Source organism: Protobothrops mucrosquamatus, unplaced genomic scaffold, assembly GCF_001527695.2.
Source record: "Protobothrops mucrosquamatus isolate PMUCROS unplaced genomic scaffold, P.Mucros_1.0 scaffold_177, whole genome shotgun sequence".
Classification (NCBI taxonomy): Eukaryota; Metazoa; Chordata; class Lepidosauria; order Squamata; family Viperidae; genus Protobothrops; species Protobothrops mucrosquamatus.
The window spans coordinates 3,796,656-3,815,943 of NW_015386253.1; the positions used below are offsets into that span (position 1 = coordinate 3,796,656).

Here is a 19,288-nt window from a genome sequence, read left to right on the forward strand (position 1 = left end):
AAAGACAATGGAATTTTATAAAGAACAGACAGAACTGGATCAAATATTGTTAAAAACAGATGAAAACTTGATTAAGAAACTTTATAGATTTCTGCTAAATTTAAAGATGGAAGGAGAGCAAGTAAAAGAAACAATGATAGTTTGGGCAAAAAACTTTGGATATTCTATAGATTTGGAAGACTGGCAAAAATTATGGGATAGAAATATTAAATTAACTAAAGCAGTCTCATATAAAGAAAACTTGTATAAAATGTTTTATAGATGGCATATGACACCACTAAGATTAGCAAAAATGTTTAAAAATATTTCAAATAATTGTTTATTATACTTTCTACAATTATCTATTACTATATTAACTATTGTTAGCTAAACATATGTACCTGGAGAATAGTCTGTTTGCTAAATATTGAAAATGTTACTGGGGGATAACCCCAAAGTTGACCCTAACCCTGTCTTAACCCTAATCCTGATCCCAACCCTACCCTAAACCCCAACCCTTACCCCAACCCTATTTTATCCCTAATCCTATAAAATTCAATAAAATCATTTTTTAAAAAAATAGTGAATAAGTAGACTTTTGTGAATAAAGACAGTTTTTTCTGAATAAAGTAAGTTGTATTGGGAGCTACTTTGAGCATAAAAAGAATCTAATATGTTAATATGTTAACAATCTCCTTGTTGCTGTATCTTCCTTTAACTTTGCCTCCCCTATCACAAGTAAATGAAACAGCAGTCATGGATTTATCCATTTTCCTAGATAAAAATCAACAGAAAGTTTTATCTTCAGGCAGGAAATAATAAAGATAATAAAATAATAAAGGTACAGGAGGACCTGGACAGACTTGAACACTGGGCACTATCTAACAAAATGAAATTCAATTGTGAAAAAAGTGAGATTCTACATTTAGGCAAGAAAAACCAAATGTACAGGTATAGTATAGGGGGTACCTTGCTCAATAGTAGTAACTGTGAGAGGGATCTCAGAGTCCTAGTGGACAATCACTTAAATATGAGTCAGCAGTGTGCTGCAGCTGCCAAAAGAGCCAACACAGTGCTGGGCTGCATTAACAGAGGGATAGAATCAAGATCACGAGAAGTATTAATACCACTTTACAATGCCTTGGTAAGGCCACACTTGGAATACTGCATCCAGTTTTGGTCACCACGATGTAAAAAAGATGCTGAGACTCTAGAAAGAGTACAGAGAAGAGCAACAAAGATGATTAGGGGACTGGAGGCTAAAACATATAAGGAACGGTTGCTGGAATTGGGTATGTCTAGTTTAACGAAGANATGCCTTGGTAAGGCCACACTTGGAATACTGCATCCAGTTTTGGTCACCACGATGTAAAAAAGATGCTGAGACTCTAGAAAGAGTACAGAGAAGAGCAACAAAGATGATTAGGGGACTGGAGGCTAAAACATATAAGGAACGGTTGCTGGAATTGGGTATGTCTAGTTTAACGAAGAGAAGGACGAGGGGGGACATGATTGCAGTGTTCCAATATCTCAGGGGCTGCCACAAAGAAGAGGGAGTCAAGCTATTCTCCAAGGTGCCTGATCAAGGAGAGAAGCAACTTAGAACTAAGGAGAAACTTCCTGACAGTTAGTTGATTAAATTTGCCAGGTGTGCCATAATTCAGTCCTTTTATTCTGACTTCTATACTAAGACATATATACAGTATGTGTACAAGATCATATTTGTGTTTGCAGGCACGTAAAAGAGCCACATGGGTTAAATGGCAGCCATTTTGACTCTGTGCACAAATCAAGAGGAGCTTGACTTTGCTCAGCTGAAATTATGTTTTTGTTTTCCTTTTGTGTCACTCCATTCACTTCTTATTTTGAGGAAGCTTATACTAGTAGTATTTTTCTAATGGAAAGATCTTCAAACAACAATTGTAGTAACAAGGAATTAAGCTTACAGTTTTTGATGGTATAAATACCTTTCAAGATAACAGAAGAAACGTGGTTATTTTTTTGGTTTCTGTTTCTTACCATATATTTTTTCAGTTCGTTCTTGGTTTTCATTTCTTGTATGACCTGTTGTAGTAATCCATTAAAACTTGGGCATCTAAAATTAGGATATTTTAACAACTACAACGAAAAGAAAGAAAAAGAAAAATAATGATTAAATAACTAGAATGGCCTCTTTATATAATTATTTTCCTGTTCATAGTCCATCTAGCTAACCTAACTGGAATTTGTACTATTAATAAAGGCACAAGACCTCCCTTTCACATTACATATTATGTGTAATGTATTATAAAGGTGTCTGTATTGTGTGTAATTCATACTGTTTCAGAGTTCTGCCAGAAGATATATTCTGACTCTTGGCATTAAAAAAAATACTGCCTGGTGCAAGTGTGTATATATGTGAGTGTGAATACATACATATACTTTATATTCATAAATGATATGTGAACATAATAATGCAACATACTGGAGTTGCATGTCTACAGTACAAGAGAGCCAGTTCTCTAGTGATTAAAGCAGGGGTAGTCAACCTTGGCTCTTTTATGACTCGTGGACTTCAACTCCCAGAATTCCTGAGCCAGCTGTGCTGGCTCAGGAATTCTGGGAGTTGAAGTCCACGAGTCATAAAAGAGCCAAGGTTGACTACCCCTGGATTAAAGCATCAGGCTAGAAAGTGAGACCGTGAGTTCTAGCTCTGCTTAGCTATGAAAGCCAGCTGGCTGACTTATTTATAAAAATAATAAAGGTTATATATGTATATGTGTATATATATATATATATATATATATATATATATATATATATATATATATGTATATGTATATGTATATGTATATGTATATGTATATGTATATGTATATGTATATGTATATGTATATGTATATGTATATGTATATGTATATGTATATGTATATACAGGAAGTTTTCCAGACAGACCGGTCTGATTGAGAACACCTGGACATTTTTTTAAACTGCTATACTGCAGTTTTTACTTTTACAATATCTTTTACCATGCAGCCCCACAACTAGGGGCATTAAGCAGGCTCAAGTCGCAACTGCGAAACATTTTTAAATCCAAATTTTTTTTTTCTGACAAAGAGTTAAACTCTTTAACTCTTTGTCAGAAAAAGAAATTTGGATTTAAAAATGTTTCGCAGTTGCGACTTGAGCCTGCTTAATGCCCCTAGTTGTGGGGCTGCATGGTAAAAGATATTGTAAAAGTAAAAACTGCAGTATAGCAGTTTAAAAAAATGTCCAGGTGTTCTCAATCAGACCGGTCTGTCTGGAAAACTTCCTGTATATACTTCCTGGATTCTGCTGGCAAAGAGGGGAGGAGATCCTGTGGCTTGGTGGTTGAATCACTGCCTAGTATGTAAACTGCCCAGGTTTGAATCCCATAAAGGGTATGGCTAACTGATGAAAGCAGAACAAGCTAGAAATGGCCATCTTAGTCTCCCGATTTAATTCTTTAACTCTTTGTCAGAAAAAGAAATTTGGATGTGTGTGTGTGTGTGTGTGTGTGTGTGTGTATGTGTATATATGTATATACAGTGAATATAAGCAATGAATATATGCAGTTTCCCTTGCCAAAAACTAATTCAGCTCTCTGAAGTCACTGAACTACTGCACATATTTTTTCTTGTTTTCTTTATTATGTACTTATTATGCAAATGTATATGGCTGCCCATCTTTCAATCAAGTCTAGATAGTGAATGAAATAAAATTATATATAAAAGCAAATCTTTTTTTAAAAAAAAATATGATAAAAACAATAGAGATACCAGATAAAAACTCTTTAATAAAGCAGACTAAATGCAGACTGGGCTCTGTTAACATCCCAAAACTGGAATGGGACAACTCACTGCAGCTGACTCACTCTGTCCAACTTGCTATGGCTATCTTGTCACGGCTGACTCGTCCTGGCTGACTCACTATGGCCAACACACTGCAGGACAATTAAATAACTCAAGAGATGAATTTCACCCAGCCTTAAGGACTTCTAAACTGAGAATGTTCAAACTTAAAGCAAGACAAGGCCCCTGCAATTGTCCCTGTCTTAAATTATCCCACATTGAATTGTCTTGTGGCGAATTGTCCTATGGCAAATTGGCTGTGGTGAGTTGTCCCATGGTGAGTGGGCTGCAGCAAGATGGCTGGGTTGAATCAGTTGTCCTACACCCTACTAAAGCCTTAGGAAAAAGGCAAGATTTTTAAAACCTTTCAAAAGGTCAACAGTACAAATTTCCAGAGGAAGCTGTTCTATGGGTAATTCCATAATTCCCCTCTCTGGTAAGAGACAATGCTATCTGTTCTTCCAGCATTCTAATTTTGTATATATATATATATATACAGTATATAGGAATATTCAAGGATCTGTACTTTTCTTGCAATCTGAGATGACACAAACCCACAGCTATGTTCTGCCATCATATCCTATTCTGCACCACAGGGTACAAGGTACTATTAAAAGAATTAAGGTACTATTAGACAGAGGCGTAGCGTGGGGGGTGCAGGGGGGGCCGGCCACACCGGGCGCAACATCTGGGGGGGCGCGCTCGCACTCGCAGCTCTCTGCCCCTGCCTGGCTCACTCACTCTCTCTGCAGTGCTGGCTGTGCGAATCTGATCCGAGCCGCCGGGTCGCCGATGCCACCCACTGTGGAGGGGGGCGCAAATTACTTGCCCCGGGTGCTGACAACCCACGCTACGCCACTGCTATTAGAGAGTTAAAGGTACTATTAGAGAGTTAAAATGTAACATGCTTCCTTGCCTTTTCCTCTGATTTGGGCACAGTATGAACTGGAATAGGTTGCCAATGAATGTCTGGATTCCAGTGTTCTTTGGCTGAAGGAGGAAAGAGACCAGCCAGGACTGCTTCAGCACTCATTAGAGTTCGATCATAATCTGTACTTCGGATATAAATCTAGAAAAGGAAAAAATAAAGAGTTGCTAACCTGATCTTCTTTGTAACTTCCATGTCATATGAACCATGCTTTTTAAAATTATTGTTATGCATTTGCTTATCTCCTTGTTTAATATGATTTATGCCCTGTCATCATATATGGACATTTATATTGCTAATGGGAATGATATAAATTCCAGTAAAAAGCCTATGTGATAAATTTTGATTGAAGAAATGTTTGTCTTTAAATGTCATCAATATGATATGGCTGTGTCTTACACATGTAATCCAATCAGGATTCCCAAATTGTCTGTCTTTATATTAAGTATTTTATATGGTTTATAACCTCAAATGAAAGCTCAAATATCTGATTCCCATACATTCTTTGTTACAAGCAATGAAAAAGAAGAATTTGAAAACAGGGAGTGATGAAAACACAATTCTCTTTCTTTTTTTCTGCCTTTGCCTTTGCCTCTCTCTCTCTCTCTCTCTCTCTCTCTCTCTCTCTCTCTCTCTCTCTCTCTCTCTCTCTCTCTCTCTCTCTCTCTCTCTCTGTCTGCCAAGAAATGGAGAGAGAGAAAGATTCAGAGCAAGGGTACGAAAAAGAATGACTGTTCCATTGGACGTCTTTGTTCTTTCCTGCCATCACAATAGCTGCCATTGGGATAGGAAAGGAGTGACAAGAAATAAGAAGCAACCCTGTCACAGGGAAAGTGTTTGCATCTCTTGGGAATTTCAAACAACTAGACTGATGTTGGACTACTCCATCTATCAAATACACCCAATTTCAGCTTTGTAATTTTTAGTCCAGTTTGTATGGTAAGTATCCTTAAATGAGCTGACTATCAGTTCATGTCAAATAAAGTATTACTGGATATAAAAGCAGGGCTTTTTTTTCTCATAGAACGCCCAGAACGGAGTTCTGGCACCTTTTTTGGATGGAACCTTGTACGGTAGGCAAGGCGGGTTATATGATGTGTGTGAGTTCCGGCACCTTTTTTTTTTTTTTTTTTTAGAAAAAAAGCACTGTATAAAAGAAATGAAAAAATATTTCCCATTCTTACCTCTTTTGGCTTGTATGAAGGACTTAAGAACTTCTTATATCTATCTTTTAACCACTGCCCAAGTTGATATGCCTGCTGCGTTCCAGTCTGTGGTAGGAATAATATAATATGTAGTTAAATATCTTGAAACAGTCAATAAACATTTTTACCTATCAATAATTTAAAAGCTCTATTGAATCTTAAAAAATTATGCTGTAAAGTTTGGATAAGATATTTATAATAATAATAATAAAGTTGGAAGGGACCTTGGAAGTCATCTGTAAGTCAATTTCTGTAAGTCAATAAATGTTGAATATTTGAGCACAGTCTTGAACAAACAAAGCTATAGTAAATGGAATTAAAATAATACTGTATTTGGGTTAATGAACATGTTTTAAGAATATCTATCAAACCTTAGTCAGTTGTCCATATCCACGTGGCCAGGTATTTTCTCTGACTGTATTTTTGGGAAAACTTGAAATAGGAGTTCTGTCACCATGCCGATAAAGCTGGTAAAAATGTTTGGAGACAATATTAATTGTCAGAGAAACTGGAATTTGATACAAAGCATGTTATTATAATTAAATATCAGAACTTGCAATGAAATTTCTGCATCAGGAAAGTGCAATCCTTTCCAGTCTCTCTCTGAAGTAATATGGATGAAACACTGAAATGAATAACGAAATTATTTCCTTCAGTTAGGTATGATCAAATATTTCAGAATTTCCTTGATTATTGTTTGATTAGATTGCTTGCTTGCTTGCTTCATTCATTAATTCATTCATTAATTCATTAATTCATTCATTCATTCACATAAAATGCTATGGAATCCAACAAATTGGTGGATCTGTGTATGACAGTAAAAAGTACTAATAGAATAGAAATTTGCAGCTCAGGGTTGAACTATTGAGTCCTGGTGCAAGGAGCAAATCTGACTCCATTTAAATACTGATGATGTTACCTAGTTGGGTAATGAAACATCTGCAAGAAAACAACCAAGCTTAGAGAGCACCAAGGATCCCATAGTGAAAAGTCCCCAACAATCACTGATCCACAAAGTTATTTTTTTTAATGATAGAAATCTCATACTGTTACTAAGATTTCAGGGAAGGACACCAAAATCCCACAAGATTTGGTGGTAGCACACCACATTGCCCATGTTTTGAATGTAACTCTTCCTGCTCCCAAAAATAACTTTAGAGACTAGTACTTGGTACAGCATCCATGAAGGCATTGAAAAAAATATTCAGTTGTTGTGATGTGTCTATATCTTCGAAGAACAGAATAGTGCAAGCAATAGTATTTTTTGTGATATTCTATGGGAGTGAAAGTTTGAGTTTGAAGAAGGAGAATAAAAAGAATGTTAATACCTTTGAATTTTGGTATTTGAGATTATGAATATTGTGAACATTCAAGAAAACACACAAATGGTTCATGAACATTTCAATCTGAGTTTTCATTGGAGATGCCAATGACCAAGATTAGTTATCTTACTAAGCAAAGATCTAAGTCTCTGCAAAATTTTGCATTAATTTTGAGACATATGGAAAGTAAAAGAGAATAACTAGTATCAACATTGGACTCTGTTAAAGTGATGATGAGTTAGGGACATATCATCATGGGGAAAAAACTGTCTATGTAGTAACTAAAAGTTAACTTAAACTTAATGGCACATAATCTATCAATCAATTCATTATCGATCAATTAAGACTTCCACAGGACTATGGTTCATGTGCCTTCCTGTCTGTCATTGAAAATGTGCTCAATTCCCCAAAGCTGTGGTTGGTCTTATCTTCATATATTCAAATGATGGAAATAATCAGATCCTTTCAAAGAAGATAACCTTCTTAACCAACTTTTCCTGACCTGTTGAACTTTAGATGTGTTGGATAGTATCTTTCAACATTCACAGCAAAAGACAATCTTGGAAAAGATTGTTGGAGACATGGATGCTATTACTATTGTCAGTTTTATATGTTGAAGTCAGATCAAAATTTTAGAATTCAGTGAAAAATAGGTTTTCTTTTGTTGTTGGATATTTCTTTCTCAGTTTCTGCAGCCTTTTTCTAAATATAATTTCTTTGCTGTTGGTTTCTGATGTTGACATACATGAAACAGGAACTGTCCAATACATCATTACAGGGCAATCAAAATCTAAAGAAAGAAAAGCATACCTAAATTGCAAAGGACATACAACCAGCAATGACAACAAACCTTGTACTTACAATCACGTTAAATTTCATTTGCCTTCCTATTGCACAATGGAAAAGCAGACCAAAAAAGAGACTTAGGGAGGAAAAGCCCAAACTATGTAAGATGAACACTAGATTCATCATGCATGTGTTTGACAGCAGCACAGAAAAGCTTTTGGGAAAAACAGCGGGCAAGAAAATCCTGTGCTTTTAAAAGAGCAAACAAAGGGGTGGAGACTCCATGGATATTTAATCTTGAAAGCCTTTTTCCTCGTATTTTCCTTTTTTCATTAAGATATACAGATCTTCTTCTAAATATTTATGTACAATAAAAAGTTGAAAAATATAATGGGATTGTATGACCTACTTCTGAAATACCTGTCATTGGTGTTCAGATCTTCTAAATCTGTGCATTCAGTAGGAAGCAGGGACAAATAGGGAGCTTCTTGCATTACCCTATTATATGTCTCACTAAATCATAGTGCACTGAATAAATGTCTGGGTTCATATAATCTCTACAGTAAATTCAAACAGACCCATTATGGATTAGAGGAATATGTGAAACCAACTCTACAGACATTTGATAGTAATCTCTTCCTCACATTTCAACTGCATGAATCCAACCCAATGTGCCATACAGCCAGATGAGTGGCTCTACTGCAACCTCAAAATTAGAACATAAAGATTATTATAGAGAAGTTACATATATTAACCATATTGGAAAACTTCATATATGGCAGCAAAATGTGTCTTCTATTATGTTTATGATTTGGACATAGATTTCAAGAGGCCAGAAGCTTCTGAATTGCTTACTCCAAATCATTCCCCCTACAAACCTATTGGCCCTCCAGGGAGCTTACCTCAATGTGAAATGAATTTGCATTTATAAAGAGGAAATACAAGAGTATAAACTCCCACTCTATATTTCATACTGAAAACTAATTTGACAATATTCTTCTGATTTTTTTCCTCATTTAGCTATATATATGAAAAAAGCAAAAATTCCAATATGGCAGAATGATTTCACTTTTGAGGCTGCCTCTAGTTTGTGCTCATAGTTTTCCTACATTTTTTTTATTCAGTAGGATATACTGATAGAAAATAATAACAAATTTATTGTATTGTTGTATGCTTCACTTAATAAAGGTGTATTCAGTAAACTTATTACTGGATTAAATCTCTCTATAAGATTGTTTGATGGCACATGATCAGTTCAAGAACTTACATTTGGCTGGATTCATCTAGAGACATTAAAGAAGTTGTGATGCAGCCTAGGCTAAATACATGGGAGTACCACTTTTTTTTTATAGGAATGATCCATGGATCCAACCCAATGATTTAAATGTACATGTGACTGGATTCAGCTTCAACTCTGCCTCCAAGATTGCACACATTCACAACAGTAGGTTGGAAGCCATCATAGGAGGCAACAAAAATGGTCTTCCAGGGACACCCTTGGTTTTTATGGAACAAAGGTTCCCAGCCCCAATCCTCCTCCTAAAAGAGTTAGATTATGATGAACCTTCTTCAAGTAATGGTTGGACATCCCATTAGCATCCAGCAATATACAAGCTTCTGCATGTTGCTGCCTATGCTGCTAAGCATAAAAAGATCCATTAGGTCAATCAGGGGTGGGGAAATCATACTTTCTACTATAGATTACTTTATTCTATTACACTTTGCTTAGCTCTTAAATATTAACCTTGCTCATAATATATTATACCCTACATTAGTATAAAACTGTCAAAAAAACCCAGTTAGCTTTGTGTAGTTTACAGGAAGGTGCATATTTATTTATAGTTTTTACAGGGGATTCCATGTGAGTCAATGGAAGCAAAACAATGAGAGGAATCAGAGTCCCTGAAAGACAAAATAATTTAATGATGATTTCAACATTTGGTTTCGTAGCTATGTCTACTTCATTAATAAGATTCTGTAGGAGATGCAGTCTGCGAAAATTACTTTGGGAAGTGAGAATACACAACATGCTTAATATAAATCTATAGCTATTCCTCATTTTATAACTGTTTGTTCACAATGGCTCAAAGTTACAACGGCCTCAGGAAAAGTATTGATAAGAGTTATATAGCCACCCATTTCACACAAGTGACTCTGGCTCACAAAATTAAAGCAAACAATCCCAGCAAACATAAGAACCCTGATGCCCAAGGATGAACTGTTAACTCCACCCAACATGAACAGTAGCCTAGTTCATATAATGCCATGACTCAAAGAGCCAGACTGTCGGTATTTTGCAAAAGTCTAAGAGAGTTGACAAGGCCATGTGGTCATGGGGACATCCCAGTTCCTCTACCACCTCTAATACAAAGAAAGATCTTACATAAAGATCATGTTTCAAGAAAATTGATGAAAAAAGAGCACAAGATATTTTTGAATATTGTTCTAAATCTGAGCTGCTGTGATTGAAAAAAAAAATTTGATTATAGATCTTACTGCATTCTTCAGGCAAGCTTATATTTGAAAATTGTTCTAAATTATAATGAACTCTTGGACACAATGATCTTATGTTTTTACTTGTAAATTACAGGATAATAAGTACATAAGCACTAAATAGCAACAAAGAATTACAGATAACATAAAGTTTAAGAATGTGCATAGCAAGTAATGGTCCAGAATAACAATAAAAATAATTGATTTGAAACATGATCATTGAGAGAAAACAAGAGGACAAACTGTTTCATTATCTTAATAGAACAATATGTTCTATGCATGGAAGATTAAATATTGTTGAGGCAATTATTTGCATAGTGCTGAAACAACAATCACAAAATCTAAATTACATAGAATCTTACCTGAATATCAAACAGTCCGTTCACAAAGTTAGAAAGAGATTGGAAATGTTACTGTAAACATTACAATGTGTTCTCATATGTGTGCACATAAATTCATAAAGAAACTGAGGAGAAAGATGGAAACTCAAAAAAAATATGCATATAATGATTTGGAAGCCATGGTTTTATATTAATGGTTTGCTTAGGCCACAGTTTTCTGGGCTGACACAGCAAATTGAAATCTAAAGCAAATATGAAAATATTAAGGGTATATTAAGGGCATAAGTCATTTTATTTTGATATAAGACTGGACAATCTTTAGGCATGTGGGTGCATATATCCTTTTTAGACTTCATGTACTTCCATCCTGGGCAGTTTGGGGAAAGACTCTGTGCATTTAATTTTGGAAAAAGTATTATTTTTTTGTACACACACACACACACACACACACACACACACACAGAGAGAGAGAGAGAGAGAGAGAGAGAGAGAGAGAGAGAGAGAGAGAGAGAGAGAGAGAGAGAGAGAGAGAGAGTTTTGTATTCACTAAGTAAAAGTAGTAGGTATGATGCTTAATCTATGTACAAAAGGCAGGTTATATTAAAATCATAAACAAATATTAGAGCATCGGTGTAAGGCCCATCAGGATTTTTTTTTAATCCACAGAAATGGATGACATCAGTGATCATTAGATGGAGTCTAAATGTATTTCTGCCATCCATCCATCCAATTTATAAGGCCATCCATCTCACAAAAGTATGACTCTGGGCAATGTGCAATACAGCAGGTGTTTGTATGTAGGTTTTGGTTATTCGGGTTTTCTCCCGCGTAAAATTGGAAGTGTCTTGGCGACGTTTCGACGAAGTCCCATTCGTCATCTTCAGGTTGGTGTCCTCAGCTTTGTGCTTCTAGGAGTAATGTGTGATCGCAGCTGTTTCTTCCTTTTAACTGCCAGTGGGGTTTGAACTGATTGGGTGGGAGGTTGGCTGGGTTCTGATTGGGTGGAGGTGTGTTCTGATTGGTTAAGGGACTTGGCTGTGCTCTGATTGGATGGGGGGTTGGCTGTGCTCTGATTAGCTGGGGGAGTGTTCTGTTTGGGTGGGGGCTTTGTTGTGCTCAGGTTAGTTTGAGTTGCAGGGGGATTTGAGATGGTGAGCTTCATTGCTGTTGTTTGGCTTCGTGTTCGTGGTCATGCCACATCTTTATGGTGGGTGTCAGTTTGCTTCATGTATGGATTGGAGGGGTTTAAAGTGGCTAATGATGCAGCTGTGGACTGGNAGCAAACCCAAACCCACACAGATGATGAGGCACGACCACAAACTAGAAGCCAGTCCACAGCTGCATCATTAGCCACTTTAAATCCCTCCAATCCATACATGAAGCAAACTGACACCCACCATAAAGATGTGGCATGACCACGAACACGAAGCCAAACAACAGCAATGAAGCTCACCATCTCAAATCCCCCTGCAACTCAAACTAACCTGAGCACAACAAAGCCCCCACCCAAACAGAACACTCCCCCATCCAATCAGAGCACAGCCAACCCCCCATCCAATCAGAGCACAGCCAAGTCCCTTAACCAATCAGAACACACCTCCACCCAATCAGAACCCAGCCAACCTCCCACCCAATCAGTTCAAACCCCACTGGCAGTTAAAAGGAAGAAACAGCTGCGATCACACATTACTCCTAGAAGCACGAAGCTGAGGACACCAGCCTGAAGATGACAAATGGGACTTCGTCGAAACGTCACCAAGACACTTCCAATTTTATGCAGGAGAAAACCCGAATAACCAAAGATCTACATATATATATATTACAATCCAGAAAATTTTAAAATTGTAATTAAATACTAAGAGAGGATAAAAAGAATCAACACAATGGAACCACCTCAGTTCTTTAGTGTTTGTTTAGGTTTCCCCTAGGCCCAATGACATAACCAGGTTTTGAGAGACATCCGGAATGTTCTCAATTGTTAGAAATGGACTTCTTTGAGATGAGTTTTCTTTTTCAAGGAGAGAATGGGCTTAAAGCAGCAAAAAGGCAGTTATGGCACCACTTCTTTGAATGTGCTTGTGACCTCTATAAGAAAGTCAAGAGATATTAAAAATTCTTCATCTTTTCTTAAGTACAGTATTCTGTAGATACAATGTAGATATTCTATGCATTCTAGGTCATTTGAAAAACAGGAATTCAATGATCAATCTACAATTCAAAGTTATGATGGTACTGAATGAAGGGATTCACAATTATAGTTGTGGCTGTTGTGGGTATTGCAGCATTCTCACAGTCATATAATCATGATCTGGCTGCTTGGCAAATGTCTTGCAATTACATTGGTCAGAGTGTCTTGCAGTCACGTGATTGCTATTTGCAACCTTCTCTGCCTCGCTTCTGATAAGCAAAGTCAATGGGGAAGAAAGCAGGAGGTTACAAATGGTGATCAGATGGTAGCGGAATATTGTGACTGTGTAGGATTTGCCTAACAAAGAGAACTTGAACTGTCACAACTATCACTGTAAGTCAGTGCAATCGCATGACACTGCACTTTATGCCTGTCTCTTAGCAATGGAGTTGCCCCTCCCAATGACCATCTTCAAGTCATTACATATTCCTATGTAATATCTTTGTCTCTTGTTATATTAGGTCAGGCTCTTGGCTCTTTTATGACTCGTGGACTTCAACTCCCAGAATTCCTGAGCCAGCCAAAAGAGCCAAGATTGCCTACCCCTGTACTAGGCGATATCAATGTTGCAAGCATTTTACTTTCATTAAATTACCTAAAAAGCAAACAAATAAAGAAATAAAGAAATGACCCCAAGGAATAAGAAAAGAAAGATAAAAAATATTTAAACTAGGCCTGGAAAGTAAGAAATCAAATCTCTCTCTCTCTCTCTCTCTCTCTCTCTCTCTCTCTCTCTCTCTCTCTCTCTCTCTCTCCTCCTTTCTCTTTAAAGATGATAATGGCATAGGTAGATATTAGATTATTGAAATTAAATAATTCTTCAATTTTTCTATATTACTCAGTTTCTAAGCAATTAATTAAATTTAGATTATGAAGATTAAAGGACTCTTCTAAGAGATTGTGGGTGTGGTGACCACTTGCAGAATAGCACCTCTGTAGGAAGCCTGCAAATTGCATTGATTGGGTGTGCCTGTTTGGCAGCTGTGGAAAAATTATAACACAAATGGAGCAATTTATACCTCCCAGCATGATGAGGCTGGGAAGCAATCCCAAGGCCTGTGGAACCTAGCAGGGCAGAAAGCTTGCCTGAGGACTCTGGGACCTGGCATATTGGGAAGCAGGTTCAAAGCCTTTGGGGCCAAATCAGTTTTGTATACACTGGTAGGACAAGGAGGTGGCTGAGGTGGGGAGAAAAATAGGCAGATCAGTACTGTTTCATCATCCATGCAATGGATCACGAGGGTGGGCAGATTACCAAGCACTTGAATTTTCGTCATGTAGTTGTGGGAGTCCTGCAGTAGCAGAGTACACATTGTACATCCCTTCATTTAGCACCATACATTTTGTATTGTCACTGAGAGAATGGTCATAATAGTCCATATAGTCATGCTACTGAGAGCTAATACAGTAGCTATTGTATTTGGTGCTTAATTTCTTGGATATAGGTACTTTTTTCGGCATATAGAAAAAAATAAAGGAGAGACAATTTTACTTTATGTTTGATCACCAGAAGTGTGGGGTTTTTTTTGTGTTGATCTTTAGAATTTGTGGCTTGGCTTCTTGGCTGTTCTGTTGATGCAAGCATCTTTTTAACCTTGATATTTATTCATGGCATATGATACCTTACACTTCCATAGATATCCAGACACATTGGAACAGATTATTAAAATATGCACATTTACTTATTGTTTTATCTTTCTATACATAAATCCATGCAAGCAAAACAGTTAAAGAATTTTGAAGTACCTTATATTGATAGACTGATCAATTTTAACATTTACAGATGTTTTTACTTAATTAGAAGTATTCTGGAGAAGATGTAATCTGTGAAAATACTGTTGAAAACCCACAACATTCTTGAAATAATTCTATCATCCTTAAGGCAATTTATAACAAACAATAACAAAATCGATGTGAAATATTATAATCATGGTGAAATCCTTACAACTCAACTTATATTAAGAAAAATCTTGCATTAGTATCACATTTATAGGAAGTATTTAGAACACAATAACATTCATTTAAAAGCAGATTAATCTCTTGGAATACTATTCTGAATCTGGAGTGTGATTGTTGAAAACAAGCATTTCAGAACACATCTGAATTCTCAAGCAAGTATATATTAGAGAGCTTCTGTCTTGTAATGCTCATCCCTAGTCCTTCTCTTCACTAGACTAAACATAATCTGTTCCTTAACCATTCATCATATGATTCATCCTCCAGACCCCCTAAACTTCATTGCTCTTCTTGGCACTCATTCCAGCCTTAACATTTTTTTGTAATGTAGTGACCAGAACTGGATGCAAGAAGGCAAGATTTTTCAGATCTGGTTTGCCTTTGCTTTCTTCCTAGGGCTGATAGTGAATGACTGGTCCAGTTGGTTTCATGTTTAAGGCAGGACTAAAATTCACAGTTGTGGTTTCTTGCCTGGTGCCTTAACCATTACACCAAATTGACTCTCTTATAGGACAAAAGTATTATTATCTTAATACATCTAGTAACCTAAATCATTGAAAATTGAATATTCTGGCAATTAGTTATACATTATTGCAACAATAGTTAGAAATAGCATACAATTGGTTACAGAGAGTTTTTGTTGAATATTGAACAGTGCCTTCATGAAGTTACTGTATGTTATTGTTAGAATTAGTACATCTTCTCAATTCTGTGCACACAAACTCATAAGGAAATTGTGGATAAAAAGGAAACTAGTTAATATTGGGTATATTATGTTACTTGACTTAAAAGATAAGGTTTCATATTAAGCAATTATTTGTTTAAGCCCCAGATCACTATGTTTACATTCACATTAAGCTTAACGGGGCATTGTTAATGGTATAAGGCAATCACCAATAGTTAAGATGTAGAGGATGAGCAGATTGACTGCTCTTTGAAGCATACACCCTACAAGGTTATTGTGAGAAAAACTCCGTTAGCTCAGACATATAGCCTAGTATCCCATTTCTCACCATGGTTAATGTTATAAGACTGCAAAACCAAAAAGGTGATATGTTCTATCCATTAATTGCCTGCTTCATGTACAACATTTCAGCCTCATTGTAGAAGGCCAATTTTCATTCCTTCCCAAATGTAAGGATATTTTTATAGTTTCATTTGGGCCCCTGCACTTGAAGGAGAAAGGTTGCATTCAAAAATTCTGTAGGATCTATTTTCCAAAAAAGTATGTAAAAGATGAGATTGTAAATTGCTAAGACAAACTGTTAGGAGCCTTATTGCAAACATGCTTTTTTTTATAACCCTGCTGACCCCATTTAAATAAAAATAGAAGACTGTAATTTTCCCTAACAGGAAAGAGTGAGCTTCCATTTCTATTGTTTTTCATAATCTCATGCTATTCAGTAAATGAAATATCAGTGTTCATCATTGCATTTGTATAACATCCTGTGCCCAAAGTAACAAAGTACATTTTAGCCTAGCTTGCTGTCAGCCAGTTCCTGAGGTTAATTTATGCTTCTTTTATGCTTCTTTATGTTTTGTGCAATAGAAGCCTAGAAATAAAAAAGAATAAACCACAATTACTTTAAACCATGGATTAGAATACCTCAGTGGAACACCTTGAAGTTATGGTAACATAATTTTAACATAATTTTCTATGCAGTTTTGAGACATGCATAATTATTCATATTTTTAATGCTTCCTGAGTCATTATTTCTCAACCTTGACAACTTCAAGATGTCTGGACTTCAATTTCCAGAATTTCTCAACCGAAGTTCAGGAACACTGCCCTAAGTATTACAATAAATTCTTGAAGAATTTTAACTTTTTCCCATCACTTTTTTTCTAAGGCAGGTATTTCTTTTGCGAAATACAAAAGAAACACACCAGTAAATAAATACCTTGGCCACTGAGAACAAAACTAACTTGGCAAGTTTGACAAGATGGAATTTGATGGCCAAATCTATCTCTAAGCTCCTTCTCCATTTAACCAAACTGGAAAAGGAAGATGATTTAATTATGATTTATTCAGAATGTTCTGATAAAAAGGGATCCTCTCATGCAAAGAGGGAACCTAAGCATCAACTTGTATTTTCTTTTATAGTTAAAGGAAAGTACAAAAGAAAAATTGATTGGATAGGACAAAAACTTCCTGCATTTTTGTATAGAAAATCAGATACATGAAGTTAAACATGTTATATATTTACACACCATAATATTAAGCATGTTCATTTAAATGAGCTTTCAGAGTTTTGTGGGGATAGAATTTAGGATGTTAATTAAAAAGAAAAAATAACATACTTAAAGTCCACAAAGAGACAAACCAGATGTTAGTTAACACTGAAAGAACGCAGGAGATGAGGTAAAATCATCCTGTTATTCAAGCACTCCTATCCTTACATGGAGAGCAGTTTGGGAATGTTGCAATATATTAAACAATTGGCCCTAACAGGATTCAATTACTGAGGTAAAAAGCTTTCTTTGTAAATCAAAGTTATAAACATAAACATTTTTTAATCTTTGTGAGCTTTTTTCTAGATTTGCCTCTTTCTTAGATTTATCCTTTATTTTTTCCCAAAAAATATAGTCACCATAAATACACTAGCTTGTACTATAAGCTGGACTCTCCCCAATTAGTATCAGAGTTACTAAGAATGGAGTAGTGGTGTCTTTACTATTTCTACCCTATTTATGCTCAGAATGGTTAAGGTCATCTTGCCATGGACAAGTCGCAGTGGGACAATTTGCAATGGCTAGCTCACCACAGACAATTCTACATGGGATAACTCAACACAATAAATGTTGTCTGCCACTGTTTCTTTAATATTATTTCCATTTTTGTCAATAGAAATAATGTCAAAGATATAGCTACAGATAACATTTATCACATTGATAACATTTATTGTGTTGATTTATCCCTCATGGAATTGTCCGTAGTGAGTAGTCCTGCGGTGAGTGAGTTGGCCATGGTAAGATGGCCATGACGAGTTAGTTGCAGCAAGTTGTCCTAGAACTATTTATGCTTCATGACTTACACCATCTTTACTGCAAGGGGGGAGCTTAAAAACAAAATGGTGTTTTTAGAGCAGCCCCATTTTGTAGATTTCTTTAGGTTATTCTCTTTTGTTATGGCACCAGAGATGTTAATGTTAGCCTATAATCAAAATATGGAGAACCCAGCAAGATAAGTTGTTCAAAAACAATCCTGTATATCAGGGCTAATTGTGTTTTGATCCTGGCATGGAATTGAGAATTGTTTAGGTTATAAATAAGAGTGATTGTGTACCATCAAGTTATTGTTGACTCTTAATGACCGCTTAATACATTTTCTCAATAAACACATACTAACCCTTAATTTTGGCTTATCAAATACTTCTATTTCTTTAATCTCATTTATAAACTACTGAATCAACAGAAGACTATTGTTAGTTCATCAGCAATACAGTTTCTTAAAGTTTAATACTTGACTTGCTGCTTGTTCTACTAAGCATCCAGGATGGAGCAAAGGATGAAATGCTAAGAGGCAAATTCTGTTTCTTATATATTTGTGTGTGATGTTGCAATGCAAGTACAAAAGTACAGAGCTTGCGTCATGACATATCTTATACATTCAGCATTTTGGCATTATGATATTTATAACACATGCCAGTGCTAGTTCTTTTTTGACTATCCCTGCCAATTATTTTTCTATCTGTAATCTAATTAATGACATATAATGGGATATTCTGCCAAAGTAATTATATTGAATTGCTTTCTTAGTTACAGTTTTATTCATAATCATGAGATGGGAATGCATACAATGTATGGCAGCAAAAACTGAGACAACAAAGACACATATCATCTTGAAAATAAATACGTTTATTATAATAAATGTTCATAGCTATACTCTGAGATGGAAATTAAATGTAGGAGATTTATATGATCGATATTGGCTCTTCTCAAAACTGTTTACATACCAATACTTTAGAGAAGAACTTTAAAAAGCAGCAATACATATAGAGAAGTGAAAGCTGCATTTACAGTACACAACATAGTGGAATATTACCGTATTTATTCGAGTATAACGCGCACACGTGTATAACGCGCACCCCTAATTTTCGATTAAAAATGAAGCGTCATATGCAGAACGTTTTCTCCTCATACCCTGAGTTGCCATCTAACAGGAAAGGGAAGTGCATCTCGCCAGTTTGGGCCGCCCCCTGTACGCGACGAGGGGACGTTTTTTTTTCTTCGCCCTCG

At 36.0% G+C, this 19,288-nt stretch overlaps 1 protein-coding gene across 1 annotated transcript in view; it reads right to left on the bottom strand.

Annotated features, from left to right (window-relative positions):
• The window catches only part of LOC114923056 (prostatic acid phosphatase-like), a 24,277-nt gene extending 15,712 nt beyond the window's left edge, over positions 1 to 8,565 (bottom strand). The window contains exons 1-5 of the mRNA XM_029285466.1: positions 8,481 to 8,565; positions 6,335 to 6,471; positions 5,943 to 6,029; positions 4,747 to 4,899; positions 1,999 to 2,097 (exon numbers count right to left, since the gene is read on the bottom strand). Of these exons, the coding sequence (XP_029141299.1) occupies positions 1,999 to 2,097; positions 4,747 to 4,899; positions 5,943 to 6,029; positions 6,335 to 6,471; positions 8,481 to 8,565 (561 nt within the window). The remainder of the gene's footprint in view (positions 1 to 1,998; positions 2,098 to 4,746; positions 4,900 to 5,942; positions 6,030 to 6,334; positions 6,472 to 8,480) is intronic.
• Positions 8,566 to 19,288: the final 10,723 nt, after the last annotated feature.